Here is a 19,653-nt window from a genome sequence, read left to right on the forward strand (position 1 = left end):
AGCCAGCCAGACACCCCTTAGTCACAAGATAAGCAGTGGCTGGAGTGAGGGAGACTTGACATAGCTGGCCTGGACTCTGCTGCATCTCCACACATCCCAACTTAGCTTGGAAATCACTGGTTATTTCCAAACGAGGGAGCAAATATTGCACTCACGAAGAAAATAGTTTCTATTCTTGTTCTTTCCTCTCCAAGCTTATCCTGAGAAAATCTCATGACAATCCATTTGAAACATACATTTTTTTTCCCCTATCAAAAATCCTGGCCTTGACATGCAGAAACACAAATTTTTTCAGATTGTTCATTCGTATTGCAGGGTCTGAACTTACAAGGGTCTTGCTGGCAAATGAGGTACAATTAAGTTGAGAGCAAAAAAATGTTCTCTATTACAGCAATATGTGATGAAAGCCTCCTCCAGCTCTGTGTCCCTGCCACCTTTCCATGCCCCACTTTGCAGATGGTTTGTGCATGGTGTTTTACAGCTCCCTTACCCAACCTGCAGGGACAGTGTTCAGCCCAGTCTGAAGCAGGGAAAAAAAAAAAGCCAACCCAAAAATGCTGTGTTTTCTCAAAATGTTCTCTCTCTTCCTCGGGCTTTTTCAGCAAGGACCTGACTTTCTGCTCAGCAGCTGGGAGGTGAGCTTCAGAAACTTTAAACACTTTCTGAACTGGCCTTCTTTCCCGAGCAGGGGATGTGTGACGTGGTGTGCTGCAAGCACAGAGTGATAAATGGGAGCTTGGTGTGTCGAGGTTAAAGAAACTGTTTAAGAAACCTTCCTTTAATTAGCTCTATCTTCCCTTTCTGCTGCCTCTCTTGCCATGAGTTACGAGTTATTTAATGTAGCATCAAGGCACGGGCTTATAGCTCCCATAAATGATGGATATTTGGGGAGATTATTTGACAGGTCACAATCAACATTGCCTTATAGAGTAGGCAGGGCAGTTTGGAAAACACATGTCCCAGGTACACAAGTGCCTGCTTAGTGGAAAAATGTTTTAGTGTTGTAGCAGGCTGGGACACTGCTAACAGGGCAGTGTGAGCCTTTAAAGGGCAGCTTTTAAAAGTGAGAGAAATGGCCAAAAGCATACATCTGATCATTGTGGCAGGAGCCAGTGTCCCTGTGGGGGCTTCAGGAGAGAGGGGTTTTACTCCTCTGATGGCCACCCTGGCACTCTCCTGTGATCTCTTTAAATCTGAGGTAGAGAGGTGGCACAGGGCTGGAGAGATCAGAAAGGCTGACGGGAAGGTGCCTACACAGAGAATGCTCCTGGGAGGGTGTAAGAGCTTTTGTTCACTTCTTCTCTGGCTTTGTGTTTTAGCCTCGTGCTGCACCCAAACCCACAGCAATTTTGCATTCTCGTATTTAATTTCTGACCTTAATCAATAGCTGCAAGGCACAGTACCACTGCTTTTCCCTTGGGGGCTCAGCTGGGGACTGAACAGCAGGATGCTGGAGAGCCAAGAGACAAAAGCCTTTGCTTCAAATTTGGTCATCCATGCCTGATTTCTGTGCCAGTTTTAGTCTTTTTTACACTGAAGTGGTGCTGGAAACAGAAGCACACCTGAGTTTAAGCTGGGATGTGGAAGCTGTTTCATATTTGAGGCATGAATTTGAAAAGTCACAGAGCTTCCTTGTACACACAATAAACAACCTGTGAACTCCTGTTCTCAAACAAAAGAAGCTCTCCTTCCTGCTCTTTGTTTTCAAATCAGTCAAAGCTGGAAGAGAAGAATTTGTCCCTAAGCTTCAGTACCCTGAGACAGCCTTCAAGCAAAGCACGAAGTGTAAACAGATGGTTCTTCTTGTTTAAGGGAAGAAATCTCATTTCCTATAGTGATGTGTAAAGGCTGAGGATGGCTGTGGGAGGGGCAGCCCAAAAGCTCCTGGATACACAATTGTTTGTTACACTTTGGAGTCTCTAAAAGGACTCAGAAGCAGGAGAGTACAGAGGAGCTAATCAGCTAAAATAAATGCTTTTTCACTTGGCCAGCTCTCTTGGTTGCCTCTTGTGCTGCTGATACCTGCAGGCTCTCAGCAGCTCCCTGAGCTGTCGGTGCTACCTGGCAGACAAACCTGGCAGCTCCTCCCACCGTGGTGCCTCCAAAAGAGGCTTGTGTGGATCCACAGAAATGTTTTTCAGTAGTGCTGGGACATTGATATCCAGCATTCGCTGAAATACGTTTAAAATTTGCTCCAAATGTCAGCTGTTCTAATTAATAGGAGGATGCAGATGGTTCAGAACACAGCTTAAAACTATGAGAGCAAGTGCTAGCCGTTCTAATTTAATTTTAAAAAGCCATTCAGTCGTAATGCCAATAGAGCTATCTATAAAGCTGCCACCAGGTGGTACCACAGTATTTTGTAAGATTTTGACATTTTTGTGTTAAAACAACTATTTTCTTAGTAGAGGTGCAGTGTAGAAGAGATGAGGGTGCAAAAAGGTGCCTTTATTTGAAGGAAATGCCCCTTTGGTGCTGCAGAGGGGCTCTTGCAGAACTTGGCACTGCTCCTGCAGAGGTTCCAGCTGTTGGGTCTGTCTGACAGCACCAATTTAACCAAGGTTTGCAATGTGCTCTCTCTCCTGCCACAATTATGCAAGATGGGTTGTTTAGGTGTTGAAATTTAAGCAGATTGATGTTTTCCTAACAATGGTATCTGCTTGAATAAATAAATTAATTTTGATGTCTGTCCTGATTTTTTCCCCTTCCATCTCCCACACGTTAGCCACTCTGGGGTTCTCCAGATAAGGACAGCTGTGCCTGGACTGTGCAAGGACATTCCCCTGAAAATGCCAGGATGTTTAAGTGCCAAGGGAACAGGAAACCTGGACAGTTCTGCTGTCTGGGAATTAAAAATTTTGGTTTTAAGCTCCTTTAAAATTCATGCTTCACATCTGCTTGACTGAGACACCGTTTTTATGATCTTCTCTTTAATGTTTCTCCATAAATCAAACCTCTGTAGTCCTAATTACCCAGTCAGAGTCCCTGCATCTCTCAGATAACTGAGCAGCCTCCGATTTCAAAATGCCAATGTATGGAAATTTTAGACAGCAACAGTTCTCTGCCTGTTGCATGCTGATAGGATTTTGAAAAAGAAGTGTGCCCTAAATAGTTCCAGACTGCAGCATTCCAGAGATGTATTGAATTCTAGGGCTCTGTGTGGGTCTGTGTGCTCAGTTCCATCTGGACTGCTTTTGGTCCTTGCAGCAAAGCTCAGTGGGTTGTTCTTAAAGCAAGACCGTGCCCCCCCTAATTCCAATTCTGGGCTCAGTGCTCTCACTGAAACCCAAAGGGGCATTGTACCCGTGTTATCCATGGGCTCAGACTGATGGCTTTGGTGGGAGTGAACACAAACCCGTGCAGGAGCAAGTTCCAGCAGCAAGGCACAGAGAGTCCCTCAAAAACACCCCCTGAGCTGTCACCTGCCCAAGGGGCTGCACTCCGAGCTCTCCTCCCTCTGATACATCGCCTTAACATTTATAAAGCTGTGCATTTGTCTGTCATCATCCTGCTGCCTCTGTGCAGCTTCTCTGCAATTACATTGTGCTCACCTCCCTTTTATAATGCCAGTGGATTCCATTTGCATATGAATTTCCCTCGCTTTTGTATAATTGAAGAATTTAAGGGCTCTCCAGTGGGCCGTAATTCCTTTTGTCATTTCCCTTTTGTTCATATGGACTGCCAGCAAAAGATCAATCCCTCGGCTGCTTTTAAACACACAATTTTTTAAAAATGGGTAGCAGTACAAAATAATATTGGAATGCGCTACAAAAATAAGACGTGAGATACAATTTTCTTGTACAATAAAGCCAGACAATTCTGTAGCACAGACTGCATTGTTTTGTAATGCTCTGTGAACACTTTGTGCTCTGTAAACACTCTGGTGAGAAACAGCCCTTTGGAAATTGAAGTTCAGCAGACAATTCCCATGCATAAAACTCTGCTTATACAGAGGATAGAAAAGTGTGAATTAATTCATATTTCCACCCATCCTAAAAGGAAACAAACCAAACCATTCCCTTTAAGAAAGGAGCAAAAGGGTTTATTTTTGTAATTATTAAATCCATAGATACCGTTACCCTAAATGTAAAAATGCAAAATACATTTTAAAGTTATGAAGTAATAATGGTGGTAGGCATATGGTTTTATTAATTCACTTCATAGAAACCTGGAGAGATTTTTACGAGCTTTTCTTAAGAACCAGAATCTTTGTGCCCTCCTTTACCATTCCTCTAATTCTAATTTCAGTCCAGTCTATAGACTTACTACCTCACGGTGCATGGCAAAAAAAACCCAGTGTTAGTTCTAATAAAAATGGGAGAAGAAGCTTGAAGGATTGCCATTAACAGGCGATTTCAGCCAGCAAGCAGGTTTTCAAAACATCAAAATATTCGGTATTTAAAATGTATGCCAAAATGCAGTCTCGCTATGAAAACCAATGTCTTTGTGGCAAACAGCATTGTCCCTGCAGAGGGATCCACATAAAGGGTGAGAAAAGCTGGGAAAAGGGATAAATATCAGGAAGTATAAAGTATGATCCAAGTACAGTTTGTTCTGGTAATTGCTGTCTCAGAAGATATGATTTCCAATACTGAGTCACTATCAACAGTGAAAAACATTTGGGGCTGTAAAAGGTGTCAGCACTAATGAGTCTGTCTAGTTTGGAATATGTTGTACTTGCCATTTGACATGAAAAGATATCATGCCACAAAAACCCCTCTCATGCCATTTATCAAGCTGCACTTTTCATTTTATTCCCCTGAAAAGCTCAGCTCAGACAAGAAATTCAATAAGTACGAGAGCCTCTTGCTAGTGCCTTTTTATCTCATTACAACGGGCAAAATGATTGCATGGAGATCAAAATCCAGTCCATTTGTTCTGGAAATTAAATTGTAATCAATTTGAAACTATTCCCATTGCACAGTCGCTGATGGCACTGCAAGGCAAAGCCGTGGTGCTGTGCAGATTGAGAATGGGCTCGGAACAAGAGCAGGGTGAGGAGCCTGGCTAAGAGACCCGGAAAGAAGAGCACAGAATTGGGGAAAATGCAGCTGCTGCCACAAGCAGCAGTGTCCTGCTCGCAGGCACAATGCCTTGGGCTGGCATCTCCTCGTTTGTGGCATGTCACTTCACGGTGCCATTTGCCTATGCATCTTCACTCTTGAGTGTAATGTTTTAAATAACAAACTAGTTCAGCCCTTCAAGGAGCTTCCCCTGCTCTGTGACGTGGGGAATGAGCTTTCTTGGGTTTGTGGCATTTGCATTTCTTTCTATTTTATGTAATCAATCTAGAAGTGAATGCCCCTTGAGCCCTGGGCATTTCCCAAGGCTGGCAGCAGAAATTATCTATAAGCAGATGAGAATGACTATTAATAACATTGTTTATGTGTGGTGGTGGCTCAGAGACCAAGGACTCTGTGGCCTGTAGTTAATGCAGTGCAGTTATTCGATATCTTGGAGGGATAAAAAATAATGCACTTTGACAAAAGTCTTTTTGCTGCTGGGATTGGGTTAAGAATTGAAAGGTGAATCCACTGCAGCTCAGCCTTGGGCTGATTGACCAGTGTGGGAGACTGGGCTGGGAAATCTCCCTGTATCCTGTCTCACTCTATTCCCCATGCATTTGGAGTCATGGAGGGCTTTTTGCAGCACATTTGTTTGTCCAAAATACCAAATCATTTAACTTCATTATTTCTTCTATTCTCTCCATGAAAACATGACATTTAGAAGTACAGCATATTTGAAATTGTTCAAGAAACAACTTATTTATGGATTCCCCTCCTCCTCCTCTTCTTCCCTGGTTTATGAGCCTGTAAATTGTAACCACTGTATTAGGAAAAAAATGTTTTCCCTACAGTTTTTACTGAGTACTTGCTTCTGTTTGTCTTTCCAGGACTGTTATGCATAGTAGAGAAACTATTCATAGAAGTAAAAATAACCTCCATGCAAACCTAAATGGAAGCAGATATGGATTGAGAGACAAATTCAGCTCTACTCATTTTATATGCAAATAACCTAACCCATGCAATACAGGGGGAAAAAAAAGACATTGGCACTTTGTGACAGACAAATTATGACATTGCAGCTAGAAACCATAGCAACAATATACATTTAAAAAAAAAAAAAAGTAGAGAAGCATTTGATCTAGTATTGACTCATTTTTCTTACTAAAGATCAAAGCACCCAGGGCCTCCTTTGAAATATGTAATACTACATTGAGTCTAATTTCCAGGACCTGCTATTATAGAAGTTGAAAAGCTGGGGAAAAAAAATGGAAAAGAAACTTTGCTGGGAGGTGTTTGTTCTCAAAATGAACAGCTTCAGAACACTTGAAGTAGATAATTTTAGCGATAATTTTGGTGCCGCTTGTCAGTTTGCCAAAACACTTTCTGTTACTAAATAAGTATTTCAAATTAATTCAAAATTACCATATCAAACAATTACGGTTCCTAGGCAGTGCACTATTTGCTGAATGAAGGTGAATATGCATGAGGATCTCTTTTTCATTGCTCAATTTCATTTTTTCTTCACGAGCACGGGCTGCTCCTAATTGATGTCAACAACTGTGACAAACGCCTCTCTTCGTGGTGTTCTCCCCACCTTGTTTTCCAGTAAACCAAAAGGCAGAAAACGTGCTTCAATTTCAGATCCATAACGTGCTTTAAAATTGCACCAGCACTGCAGAGTGTAATTGTCATGCAGAAATAAAGATATTCCATATTATTCGTTAATTTAATGCCCCTGCCTTGCTTTTGGAGGAGTCAAATTATAAATGGTAGGTTTCCCTTTCTAAGACATAGCAGTGAAGTCTAGAAGTAGCAGCTGCTCTCCCCCAAAATCCAGGGGAGGTTTTTTTAGTCAAAAAGGGTTAATTTCGGTGCTTCAGAATTCCTGGAACTTTTCTGTGTCTGGTTCAGGCTGGGTTTTGCTGCCTTGTGTCTGATCTGTCCCCCACAGAGGTGAGCAAAAGCCTGGGAGGTTCCTGAGCAAAGCCTGTAATTCTGTGTGTCTGTTCCAGCACGCTTCTGCATTAGTGTTAGCAGAGGCAAAAGAGAAAATACTGAGTTTTCATCACCAGCATTGACAGAAATTTGTTGAATTTAACAAACCTTGGACACACAGAAGAGTGTCACATAATCCTGAAAATGCACCTGCCTGCCTTTAATTTGTGCTCCTGAGCTTCAGAACAATCCTGATATCAGTCCTGTGCTGAGGACTAATTTGCATTTGCTATCTTTATGTACATGCCTTTATTATTTTTCTATGTGTATTTTATAAATACTACATATATGAACAGAATGAAAACAGAGACTGTATGCCTTTAATTTTAACCCTGGGGCAATCCTGTCACAATATAAGTATGATGGATGTGTTGGGATCTCTGAGTTTAGATGCTATTGGAGCTTTAGGATTGGCACTGCATGAAGAAACTGAGATTTTTTTAATTTTTTTTTTTTAATATGTGGTGTTCACATTTTTTACTCTCATTTCTATTTGGTAGGATTTTTTGGTAAATCTGCCTTTTTGTGCTGAACAAGATTGAGTCTTTTTGGCAAAGTTCAATCTAAATCCTCTAAATCACCCTTCAGTTCTTGGCCTTTCCTCAGTCAAATTATCAGAGCTTGGATGCTAAGCTGTGACCTTTTTTTGGTGATGTAGGAGTATGAAGCAGCAGTTTTAGACCTAGGAAATAAAGAGAAATAAAGAACTACTGCCTCCCATCTTTCACACCTGGGTGTTTTCAAACACTTTGTGAAATACATCTTTTATAATGCTTAAATGATAAGTTGCATTACAGAAATTTGATTGCTAAGATCCAAACCATTTCAATATGCTGTAGATTCTTTTGTGTAACTGCATGTGATACAGGCAGATAGTGCTCTGAGAGTTTGAAAAATTACTTGTGGATGGCAATCCAGTGGCCTTTGGATATGTATGAATTTATAGTGACCCTTTGTTTAAATTCTGCCAAGTTTCATCTCATGTTTAGCATCTGAAACAGATTAATAAAAATGTTGTGAGGCTTGATCAACAGCAAAAGTTTAATTAACTTTGTCAATTCGGAGTACCAAAGTTTTCATTAAGAGGTTATGAAAGAATTAGTACTGTTAATTCACCCCTGAGTCAGGGATACCCCCTAGGAGTGCCATTCCTGTACATTCCTCTTAAAAGCATTCTAAATTAATTGGAAATCTGTTAAAACCATTCAAGGTTCTTCGCTGTGTAATTATTAAAATTAATGTCATATGTGAAAATGCCAAGAATTATCACTTTTTGTGACAACAATGGTGCTGCTGATAACAGAGGGTCAGCCAGGCGTTGTGTGTGATGCTTCCTGATGCCGTTTTCATGCAGCTGCCAGAATTTGACACATTCTATTTTTATCACGTTTCACTGTTGTATATGTGATTGTCACTTCTCCTTGAGCTGTGTTTTCAGGAGCTGGAACCATCATTCTGGCACTTTCTATCCCAGGATGGGGCAGGGCCAGGAGTTTATAGGGGCACGCAGAGAATTGTGAGGTTTCATTGCCACCCATTGGTTTTCAAGGCACAGAAATTTTGGGTTTCTGCTTGCTCCAGCTACAAAGAGTGAGCCCAACACTTCATGTTCAGAATTTCAAGATTCAGTGGGAAGTGTCCGTTCTGAGAAGGAGGTTTGTGGGACACTCTGGAGTCAGTGCCATCACCTGGGCTCTCCTGGCTGCTGCCTGTGCCGTGAGCTCAGCCAGGAGAGGCGATTTTTTCCCCCGAAATGTCACCGGGGATGGGTGACACGGCAAGAGGAGCCCACATCCTCCTTGTCACCTCACCTCAGCCTGCGTGCTCGTCCTCTGCTAACCACCATTGCTGGGGGGAGAAAAGAACAGGAAAAGAAATGCAGACAGCAAAAGTTAGAGCTAGGCGATAGACTAGAGGTTAGGTGTCGAAGAACAGATATTTTCCACCCTGCCTGCTTAAGATGTGGCAGGGTTTTCACCTCACTTCATAGCTTCAGGCTTTCAGGCTGCTTCGTACCCTTTATGACCTAAAGGAGTCGGTTCCTTAATGCAGTTTGATAAAATAGAAAGGATATTTTGCATAGAGGATGTGGTGGGGTGTAGAAGGTACGAGCACAGCTCCAAACAGGGCAAGATCCTGGATGTTTATGGCACCTCAAAAGCATCAAATTTAAATGAAAGATTTAATTTTTTTTAACTGAAAAATCTTATTGCTGTCTCTAGTATTTAGATTTTTTTTTCTTCCGTAGCAAAGATTACTTCTTCCCTGTATGGTTTAAAGTATTCTTTCTTCAATACCATGGCACAGCTCCTCCCTTCATCTGAATATGTGCAATAAATCCTCAGGAGCAGTGAATTTGATCAGTGTGTGCATCTGTAGACACCTGAAGATTGCAGGTTCCAATCATCTCTTGCTGATTCAAAAGATAACACCATGACTAAATCCTGATTACATGTTTACTTTTCAGCCTGAAACTGTTTCTCATGCCTGCTTTTCTTCTTATTTGTATTTTATTGAAATGAAATTAGTAAATGAATTTCATTGGTAGCAATTAATGAAATTATTTCTTTGTGGGTAGATGGGGGAGGACAGTACCACCAATATATTTGGAAAAGCTAAGAAAATTAATTAATTGAGAATGCACAAAGGAAGATTTACTCAGCTGTGGTTTTCTTCCCAAATGCCTATGCAATTAATAAATTAGATTTTTCAATAAAGAATTAAATTAACACAAAGAAACTTGAAGACTTTATTGAAGACAGCTGTATTATGAAACATTAATTTGCTCTGAATGCCAAGAACATTTGCTATAGAGCAGCTGCTTATTTATTAAATATTATCATAGTGTGTTCTCGACCATATTTCTACATCTCCTGTTTTGAATTAGTATAAAACATGTTTAAAAGAGGATTTAAATTTTTTTACAAGCTACCAATAAGATGACAAATGAAGAAGTAAATGTATTCCAGTCTCCTGAAAGGGATTTATTTTGGAGGCCATACTTCTAAAGAGGAATCAACAGCAAACAAGAAAACCAAAACATTCTGCTTAAAAATCTCTTTGAAAAATGAAGCAAACACTGGGAAAAAATAACAATGGCAAACTTTATTAGGAAGGTAGCTCAAGTGCCTGGCATATTCCATCCTGCTCCTTGAATAGTTCTCTACTGTTGTTAGAAAGCATCACGTGCAGTTTGTACTTAAAAAAAAAAAAAAAATTAAAAATGAAAGTAAAGGCCCAGGTGATTCTTGAAAGTGGCTTCTGCAATCCCTGTAATAATGAAGAATGATCTGTTCTGAGCTGCAGTGGGAGGCATTATCAGCTCCTGAAGGCTCACAGAAACGGGAGCCACCTCTTGTGGTTTCTGTCCTGGTGCTTCTGCACCAGCTCCTTGTACAGGTCTGACCTCAGGAACCTGGGGAAGGAGTCCTTGGCCATGAGGGAGTAGATGGAGCTCTGAGCAGCATCAAAGCAGCTCCGGGTGGGCTCTGAGATGTGCTGGGAGATGTCACTTTTGGTGTGGAAATCAATGTTAATCTGTGGGGAGAGAGCAACGTGAAAGCTGGGTCAGTTTGCTGCAAAGCTGAGGGCTCTTTGTTGTCCAGGACACAACGGGAATTTGAATTTCCTCCCAAATAACCCAACTGATGCAAATGAAAAGGAAAACTCAGCCCTTCCTTTTCTAGCAGGGCGAACTCTTCATTTTTTTTGGCTCTTAAAAAGATGGCATCCCTGAAAAAAAAAGAAGGGGAAAACTTGCTTTTCCTTCTCCTCTTTCTGCCAGACCAAATCCTGTGAAGTACTGATTATCAAAGAGTAAATTAAAAGTGAAGGTACTCAGCATCATTTTAGTTTTTGGCCCTATGTATTTTTAATGGATTTTTGGTTTTTAACAATAAAAAGGTGGATTTCAATCATATGTAAGACATGGGGACGTTTAAAGCACTCATTGCCAGCAAAGGCAAAAACATCAGTGTAAAAGTTTAAGGTGCAGAAAGTGAGTAATGATTAATGAGAAGTTTGTTCTTTCAAAGTAAGTCTTTTTAAATAACCATAAAGCTGAATTCTGTGATGGAAATTTTTGCTTTCTCATCATGTCAAAAATACCTATACAAAAGAACAAATGCAATCACAAACCTATTAATGCCCTGGAACCTTAAATATGGGAGAAATGGTGCTTACTGCACTACAAAAAATGGTTAGAGAAAACAAATTATTTTGAGCAAAAACTTCCTTAAACCTTCAGGCAGAAAGTTCAGAAGGTGAGGTAAACTTTTTCCCATATGAGGAATTTAAAGTGTAAGCCACAACATCTTTGCTTCCCAGAACTGCACAAGGTAAATACCATGGAAATGAGAGTTCCAGCCAGACTAAATTGTATTTTCTGTCATTCCTTGAGGTCTGGATCCAAATTTCCACTTCATCCCCATCCTCAGAACCCAAAGCACACACAGAGAAAAAACTCTTTACCTCCTTTGGAGCATCAGCTTGTATAAAGTCAGAATAAATCTTCTGGGCTTTCAAGGCAATCTTGGTGGAGGATTTGGTTTTCTTGAAGTCCTCACAGGCCAGCCAGAACTCCACGTTCTCCTCACTGAACTCAGACTTTAAAAAAGTCCGAAAAGCTGCCAGGCCCTCTGGGGAAAATGCAACAGATAGTGGAGAATGGAAAGAGCAGTGCAATTAATGTGTGTGCATGCTCACACACGTGTGTGTATATTTATAGTTACAGCTATAGTTATATCTATAATTACATTATATTTATATTATACTTCTATTTATATTTATCTATTATTTATATTTACTTATACTTATTTATTTTTATATTATTTATATATTACTTATATTTACATTTATAGTTATAGCTATAATTGCATCCTATTATATTTTTATTTTTTTATTTATATTATAATTCTATTTACATTTATAGTTATAGCTATAACTACATTCTGTTTATACTTATCTTTATACTCATATTTATAGTTATAGTTATAGTTATATTTGTAGTTATAGATTATTTATATTATGTTTACAATTATAGCTATATCTATAACTACATTCTATTATAGTTGTTAGACTTATAGTTAGACTTATATGCTATTTATATTGTATTTACATTTATAGTTATAGCTATATCTACAACTACATCATATTTATAGTTATAGTTCTATTTATAGTTATAGTTTCAGTATAGTGTGACCTATCTGCCACTCCTTGACATGTCAGCCAGCAGTCAGGTTTGCTGCAGGGGAAATGAATAGAGGTTAAATTTTAGTGCTGATAAAGGGACTACTAAGAACTTTCTGGTGAGTTGCCAGCAGGGATTGCTCCCAACAGCTGCCTGCTGTGGTTTGCTGTCTTTAGCACAGGTGCATTTGTTAAAAGAGTTGTTAAAATCAGAGATTTGAGGCTGAGCCCTGGTTGAGGAGCAAATACAAATGTGGGTGACACTGCACGTGTGCTCCCCCCAGGGCTGAGGTGCCCACATGGGGATTCCCAAATCCTTCCTTGCAAGGAAAGATTGAGGCTTCCATGAAAAATGGGACTCCTTGCTACTTCTTTGTTCCCCTTTTTAAACTTTTTTTTCACTTTGGAGGGGAAAACAATGAAACTAATAAAGGTCTGTTTGGAAGAAAGTGTTTTAAAGTGGATCCAAATCACAAGGTCTGAGTAAAGAAAGCTGACAGTACCCAAATTTGATTGTGTTAGTCAAGTTAATGCTATCCAGGAACAGTGTGGAGGCACCCCAGGGTCCAGGCCACAACATTACTGCTGGGAAATGGAGCAGGGGCAAGGAAATTTCTAAGCTGCATGTGGTTTGTGGTGTCAGGTCTGTAGAAATGACATTTCTAGGAGAAGTGACTTTAGTAATGTCATTTTTCGTTTGACTGGAAGCCACTGCACAGCATGCACACTTCTCAGGAATACCCAAGCAAACGTTTGTGGGGTTTTTTTGTGTAAAAAATTATGAAAAATGAAACCATTGCAAGGGGAGTTTAGCAGTCACCTTAATAAAAACGATTTCGTAGCATTTCTGCCTGGCCCTGAGCACTGGCCAGAAGGAATATTGTGTTTGCAGCTTGGACAAACCTCTCAGCACAGCAGCTCTGCTGGGTTCAGGGCTCCTGGGGAGCAGTGTGAAAACGTGTTTGGTGACTGGGGTGACAAATGCTTTAAAATCACATCTATTTTTCCATCACTTCTTACCTTTGTTGGCCAGGACTGTATCCACAGACTCAGACCAGGCCATGCTTTCCCCAGCGTTTGACCTGTGGAAACAACACCTAGCCCTGAAAATAGCATTGTGGTCTTTGCCCCGTGCAGCCTGGGGTGGCTGAGAGCTTGGGAGAGGGGCCAGCCACTCATCCTGCCTGCCCTCCACATGGGAAAACTGGGATATTGGCACTGCTGACCTGCTTGTCCATCCTGGAAACACTCTCCAATAAAGCACAGGAGAGGCAGGAATGTTCTAGAGGGTGCTCTGAATTTCTTCTCGAGTTCAAAAGGGTTAGGCATTAATTTATAGGGTACTTTTTGCTTGGAATGACTGGGATTATGTGAAGTGTTACCAAGCTAACACTGGTAGGAAACAGGGGCCTCAAACGAGCTGCTCAGTGGTATAAATAATTGAGTAAATTCATAGTTTTGGCTCTTCCCATGCAACTTGCTGTAGGCTTCTGCTAGACGTGAGGGCAAACACTGTTATGTATAATATCTTGCCAGTTTTCTTCAAAAAATCCCAAAAAACAAACCAAACAAAAACAACTCAGCCCAAAAAAATCCCACTCTCCAGTTCTATAAAGAACATTTGACATTCCTAAGGGGGCTCTGAGAGCTCAGCTGTCAAAACCCTGCTCTCTGAATTATAGAGGCTGCTTTGAGAGCTGTGTTCACAAAATCCCACTTCTCAGCATCAGCAGTTATGGTGTTCTCTAATTGCAAATTCATAAAGAGATCATATAACAGTGTCAGGATATTACGTGGCTGTAGTTATAATTCTTACAAGGGATGGTGGCAGTGACACCTTAAACAAGCAAGCTTTTCTGTAGCTCTCAAAAATGATATTTAGGCAAGAAAAAAAATGTGCATATTTATAAGTATATATAAACACATACATGAGGGAAGCTGGAGTGCAAATATAGTAAGCCTGTGAAAACACAAATGAAAACTAAACATAACATTATGTCGTACTTTGTGAGACATCATGTGCTGATGGAATTAATCAGCAGGGAATTTGTTTTAGCAACGATAAGAAACTTTTATCGACTATATAACAGGTTTTCAGGATTTTTATTAAATGTTTATTAGCTTTCTTGTCAAGCAAAAAAGCAAAATGAAAGAGCAGGATAAGCCAGACAGTTTTGCTTCTTGTTCTTACGGGTAATATTAGTTCTTTTAATATTTACTCACCACTCAGAGAATGATCTCACTGACCATGTGGGATTTACTTGAATGGGAATGGCAAGCAGGATTGACAACAAGGAATCAAAATAGTCATATCCCCTTCAAAGGGGAAGGAAAATAAAGCTGGACAGATTATTCAAACTTGGTCATCCCGTCACATAAATGTCCTACGATTAAAATAGCCATAAACAGCAACTCACTTCACTGGCATTTTTTGTTCCACTGTTTGTCTGTCTGACTGTCTCAGGGAAGGCAGAGTTTCCTTTTCTGACTGATCTTCAAGCTGAAGGTAATGTGACAGCAGGAACAATACAGTTAGCATGTGAAAAACCAAGCAGGACAACGCACACTGACAAACCCTTCTCAACATTTGCTTTAAATTGTTTTTTTTTTTCACAAACACAGCCTGTTTTTAAACTGTGCCATTCTCACCTAGCAGTGGCCATAAGGAAGAGGACTGGGGGCAGGGGCAGCAGTTCCTGCCCAGGGTCAGGGTGGTGGGGCAGGTCCAGGGAAGGGCAGGAGGGGCTGGAGCACAGCTCTGATGAGGAGTAGCTGAGGGGTGTTCAGCCTGGAGAAAAGCCCCAGAGGGGACCTTGCTGCTCCCTAGACTCGCCTGAGAAGGGACTGTAGCCAGCTGCTGGTCTGTATAATTTGTCTCTTGCTCTTGATAATTATTCTGTCATCCCCAGCTCTTTGCTTCCTCCGTGCAACCCTTGCTGTCCCTCTCTCTCCTGAACCAGCAGACTCACTGATTGATTTCTTGCCTCCCTCCAAATCTTGTCCTGAGGCCAAAGCCTTTACTCAGGTTACTCGGATTCCTGGTTCTCAGTGTCTCCACTTGGCATAAACTCCCAGTGGTTCAGGATCTGAGATCCCAGCTGTCCCAACTCGCAGACTTAGGGATTTTTCTCAGTTAAAATATCTTACACCTAGTAGAGCAGTCTTAGGAGCTTAGATCCCGTTTCATTTTCCTCTATGGTAGAGCCATGAGCAAAGCTGCCTCCTGCCTGCTTGAAAACATCTTTCTTATTTTAGCTATGTCCATCTTCTAAGGTCAGAAAGAAAAACCCCAACACCACATGCCATCTTTCACCCTCAGCAATGTTAAGAGGTTAATCCTTACCTTTACCTTTTGTAGGTCTGTAAAAGAAGTTTCAGGCCAATCTATTTGATGAACTTCACATGGGACAAAAAGAACCTCAGTGAATCTGGTCAATTGTGCTGCAGGAAGATGAAATCAGATGGAAGCAGAGAGGGGCATTACTGGGATGAGCAGGAGAATGGAACTGTCTTGCAGGAGAAGAATGAAAGACCAGTCAGTCTCCAAGATGAAAGCAGAGAGGATCTATGATTGCCCCCTGAATACAGAGAGGTAACCTGGTGAGAAAAAAAAAATATTATTTTAGCATAATAGTTATATTGACAAAAGAAAAAAAGTATGTAAGCAGCCAGTGAATTCAGACTGAAAAACCAGAATAAGGCTTCACAAACTGTTGTTTTTTATGGTCTCCCAGTTGAAATTTTTTGCCCTCTCTATTCCTTTGTACTTTGAAGATGGAGCTTCGTGTATTTATGAGATTATTTTAAATTGTTTTGTTCATTAATAGAACACTAGAAATGATGACCTGAGATGCCATTTTAGTCCCACATATCACTAAAAAAGATTCCTGGCAGCAATTTCTGTAACTCCTTAGCTTTGCATCTGCTTGCTTCTGAACTATAGCAGAATTATATTATTATTCTGAATTATAGCAGAACAGAAATGTTAATTATCATCCTGATTTTCTGCCGTGATTCTTCTTTTGCTTCATTGGTTATTTTCTCTTATTTCCAGAGTACATCTTGTACATCCCAGAGAGGACCAAAAGTGCATTGTGCTAGTGAGACTAACTTCAGCATCTTACAGCTAGGGAGAAAACTTTCAGCATCTGCATTGGCATCAAATCCTTTGTGCCTGATTCAGCCCCAGGTTTGAGCTTTGGTAAAAAAGGATATACATAATACAAAATCCAGCCAATAATTATCTGTGGAGCTTCTGGCTGGGCAGAGTGTAAACAGTTTGAATTGTTTAACAGTGTCATGCCAGAAAAGTCAGTCCTGTTGTGAGAACAGAGGTGACACTAATTTAGGCAACTCATAATTCTTGGCTGGCCCAATTGATTTCTTAGTGTTTACCCTGTGGCTAATCCCAGTGGTTCTACTCCTTACCCACCTTAAAACTGTGACCATAAATTAATTCATTTTGCTTTTTTAAGAGGTATCATTGTTATATCATAATTCCATGATACGCATTAATTTCAAAACAAAATTCCAGATAGTGGCACACATGTGTTTTTAACATTTCTCCCTAATAGCCTGTTATCTGAATGAAGCACTCATGAACATCTCTTCATGAGATTTTTCAGGATTTTTCTCAAGATTTTTCAGGACTGATGGGTATTTTTCAAGTCAGTCTCAGCAGCCACAGAGCTATGCTAAAACCCAGGAATATTCTAGCACACACAATAACTGGATGGATGCAGTCAGATTGCTTTTGCATTCTTTGGGGTGCTGCTCACAACCCACAAAAGCACAAAGAAGCTGTGAGGGACTCTCATCACTGTACAACATTGTCAGCGACTGCTCAGTCTCTGCAAGCTGAAAATACTTCAGGCACCCAGCAGGTTAATGGAGTTGTTGTGATGTTTGTACTGGGACAATGAAAATAATTCACTGAGCAAAGTTAGGCACAGCCACTTCTTCCCATAGAAACCATAGGCTGGTATTTCTCTCTACTTCCTCTGCTTGGAACTTAATAATGTCTGGAAAGAAACTCTGGTATTTCATTGAAATGTCATAAGGGGAAAAAGTGACCTTAGTATTAAAACAAGTGCATCAGCTGCTTGTGCAAGCTGTTGGCTGTTCAGAATAAACAGCATCATGCAAACAAAAGGAAATATGAATATGTAGTGGAGATGGGCTGGAGATTGCGCCTAGAATTAGTGCTAAGCTTTTTGTGATTCTGGCCCCAGCTGACACACCCAGTCACAGCTTCAGTTCTCTCATAGGTAGGGCCGGACCTGCAGGGTCACTCAGCCCTTACCTGCTAATTACCCGATAATTAGCTAATTGCGGGGCATTTTTCTCTTTATCTGTCAAGCCTAAGGCTTAACCTTTCAGTCGCTCTGAGGACTGGACTGTGGATTTCTGAGTCCTCTGATGGCATGGGAGAGATGAAACCCCAGGAAAGGGAATTTGGATCTGACTCAATGTTCCAAACTTTGCCAGTATTGCCCCTGATTTACTAAGCATTTAAATCTCCAGAACTTTTTAGGCTCACAGCTTGACTTTTACTGATGCTCACCTTTTACTCTCTAACTATCTTTAGACATTAGTTTTGCTGAGTTTTCTTCCTTTATGAGAAGCTATTGGCTGTAGAAGGTCATAAGGGTTGCCTGTCATTTTTTGTTCCTCTGACCTGGGTACTAATCACAACAGACAGTCCAAATGGTCTAGGTTTTTAAACCATTGGTTTATTAACCTAAGAAATCATTTCCATTTCCATTTGTTTCTAAAGGGCTGCCTTGTACTCACCTGAGCACAAAGTGAGAAAAGCTCACTCTCTCCAGTGGATGTGCTGGGGTTTCCCTGGATCAGGTCCAGATGTGTTAATGCTCCTCAGCACCTGGCCTCTGTTAATTCCATTCCATGCAGAGATTTGCTTGGGCAGTGCTGGCTTGCACAAGGTAACCTCAGCAGAACAAAAAGTTGATGTCCTGCTGCCCTGAGCGTGGAGCCCTCGGGGATTTGGGTGCATCCCTTATGTTGGGAGAAGCCAACACGATCCAGGCACTGCTGCCATCCTAAGAGCAGGGGAACACCTGCTCCACGGGGATGCAAATACACCTTAATCACAGCACTATGGAAATGCCACCTTCCCACAGCACGGCACAGCATGGGCAAATCACATAATAGTGGATTTTTTTCCATGTGAATAACTCTGTGTGCCTTCAGTATGCCACAGAGTTGTTTTGCATAAGAAAATGAGCTGTTATTTTCCACCCAAGCAAACTGTGCCCTTCAGGTGAAGTGCTTTGATTTCAAGAACAATCTGTCAAAATATTTTACAGCACTCTGGGCTCCTCGTATTCAGGATTTCCAAGTGTTGTACAGTCACAAACCTCCGTTGGAAAAGAACTGGAAACAATCCTCAAGAAAACGTGCAGCCAGGAAAAACTGGAATAGCATAGCTATAGCAATAGCTGCAGAAATTTAAAATGAGGCCATGAAGCTGTGAAGAAACAAGAGTGTCTTAATTATGTGCAAATTTTATGGTGAAGAAATGAGAGTTCAGAGTTGTCCTTTTTTTAGGTTTCAGCCATATCTTCTGTCCTGCTTGAAAACCCTCAAATGGATGCTGTAGGATTGTATTTCTCGCTAGTTAATTTTAATTTTACCTTTCTTGGAGAAGGCAATGGTAGAGGCTAGATTGTAAATCGAGGAGTCCAGATAATTTTCTGTAAAGCATGAAGGAGAATTAGGAGGAGGTTACACAAACAGATTCTATTTAGCAAAGGAGAGAGAAAAGCTTCAGTATGAAACCAGAGAGAGCTTTTGTGAGACCAGCCCTAAGTGACTAGGGCACAACAAATGGAAGACAGCAGCACATTAACAGGCAAAAAAGTAAAAATGGAAGCAAGCTTGGGTAGTAGAGAGAGGAAATACATTTTTATCTCTGGCACAGAGCCACACAGGAGCTTAAAAGGCATTTGATTGAGGCATTTGACTAAAATGCAAAGAACAGAGTGGGATCTGGGATAGGCAGCTGAGCAAGGCGTAAGTTCATGGGCATATGAATCACTGATGAGAGGAAGATGATTTTCTGCAATTTTTTTCTCAGCTGAGGTCTTTGGCAGCATGTGTGGAAAGGAGAGGGAACTGCATTCAAAGCAGTAGCTAATTAAGGCAGGCTGAGCAGCTGGAGACAACAGGAAAATGAGGAAAATGATCTGCTGCTTGTGAGTCACTTGAAAGTTGTAGCATGTGAAAGCATGTAAGAGCTGTGTTATTGAGTGCCTGCTGCACTGGAAGATGGAAATCAGTCTTGTTCTCTGAGATTCTTTATCTTAGATTTCATTCTCACTTCTTGTCAGTTGAAAAATCAGTCAAGTTGTCTTTTGTTCCATAACAAATCCACAACCCAAAGAAGATATTTGGTCTCGTGTGTTTCCACCTCCCTCAAGTTAAACAAGAACAGCAGATCATA

At 40.8% G+C, this 19,653-nt stretch overlaps 1 protein-coding gene across 1 annotated transcript; it reads right to left on the reverse strand.

Moving 5' to 3' along the window:
- Window positions 1-9,858: 9,858 nt before the first annotated feature.
- LOC106857926 (regulator of G protein signaling 21) lies at window positions 9,859-14,220 on the reverse strand. The gene is made up of 3 exons (XM_014884295.2): window positions 13,209-14,220; window positions 11,472-11,638; window positions 9,859-10,538 (listed from the first exon to the last, which is right to left on the reverse strand). The coding sequence occupies exons 1-3, from the start codon at window positions 13,249-13,251 to the stop codon at window positions 10,335-10,337; spliced, it is 414 nt and encodes a 137-aa protein (XP_014739781.2). The 5' UTR covers window positions 13,252-14,220; the 3' UTR covers window positions 9,859-10,334.
- Between the last annotated feature and the right edge of the window lie 5,433 nt (window positions 14,221-19,653).

Source organism: Sturnus vulgaris, chromosome 9 (genome assembly GCF_052056855.1).
Source record: "Sturnus vulgaris isolate bStuVul1 chromosome 9, bStuVul1.hap1, whole genome shotgun sequence".
Taxonomy (NCBI): Eukaryota; Metazoa; Chordata; class Aves; order Passeriformes; family Sturnidae; genus Sturnus; species Sturnus vulgaris.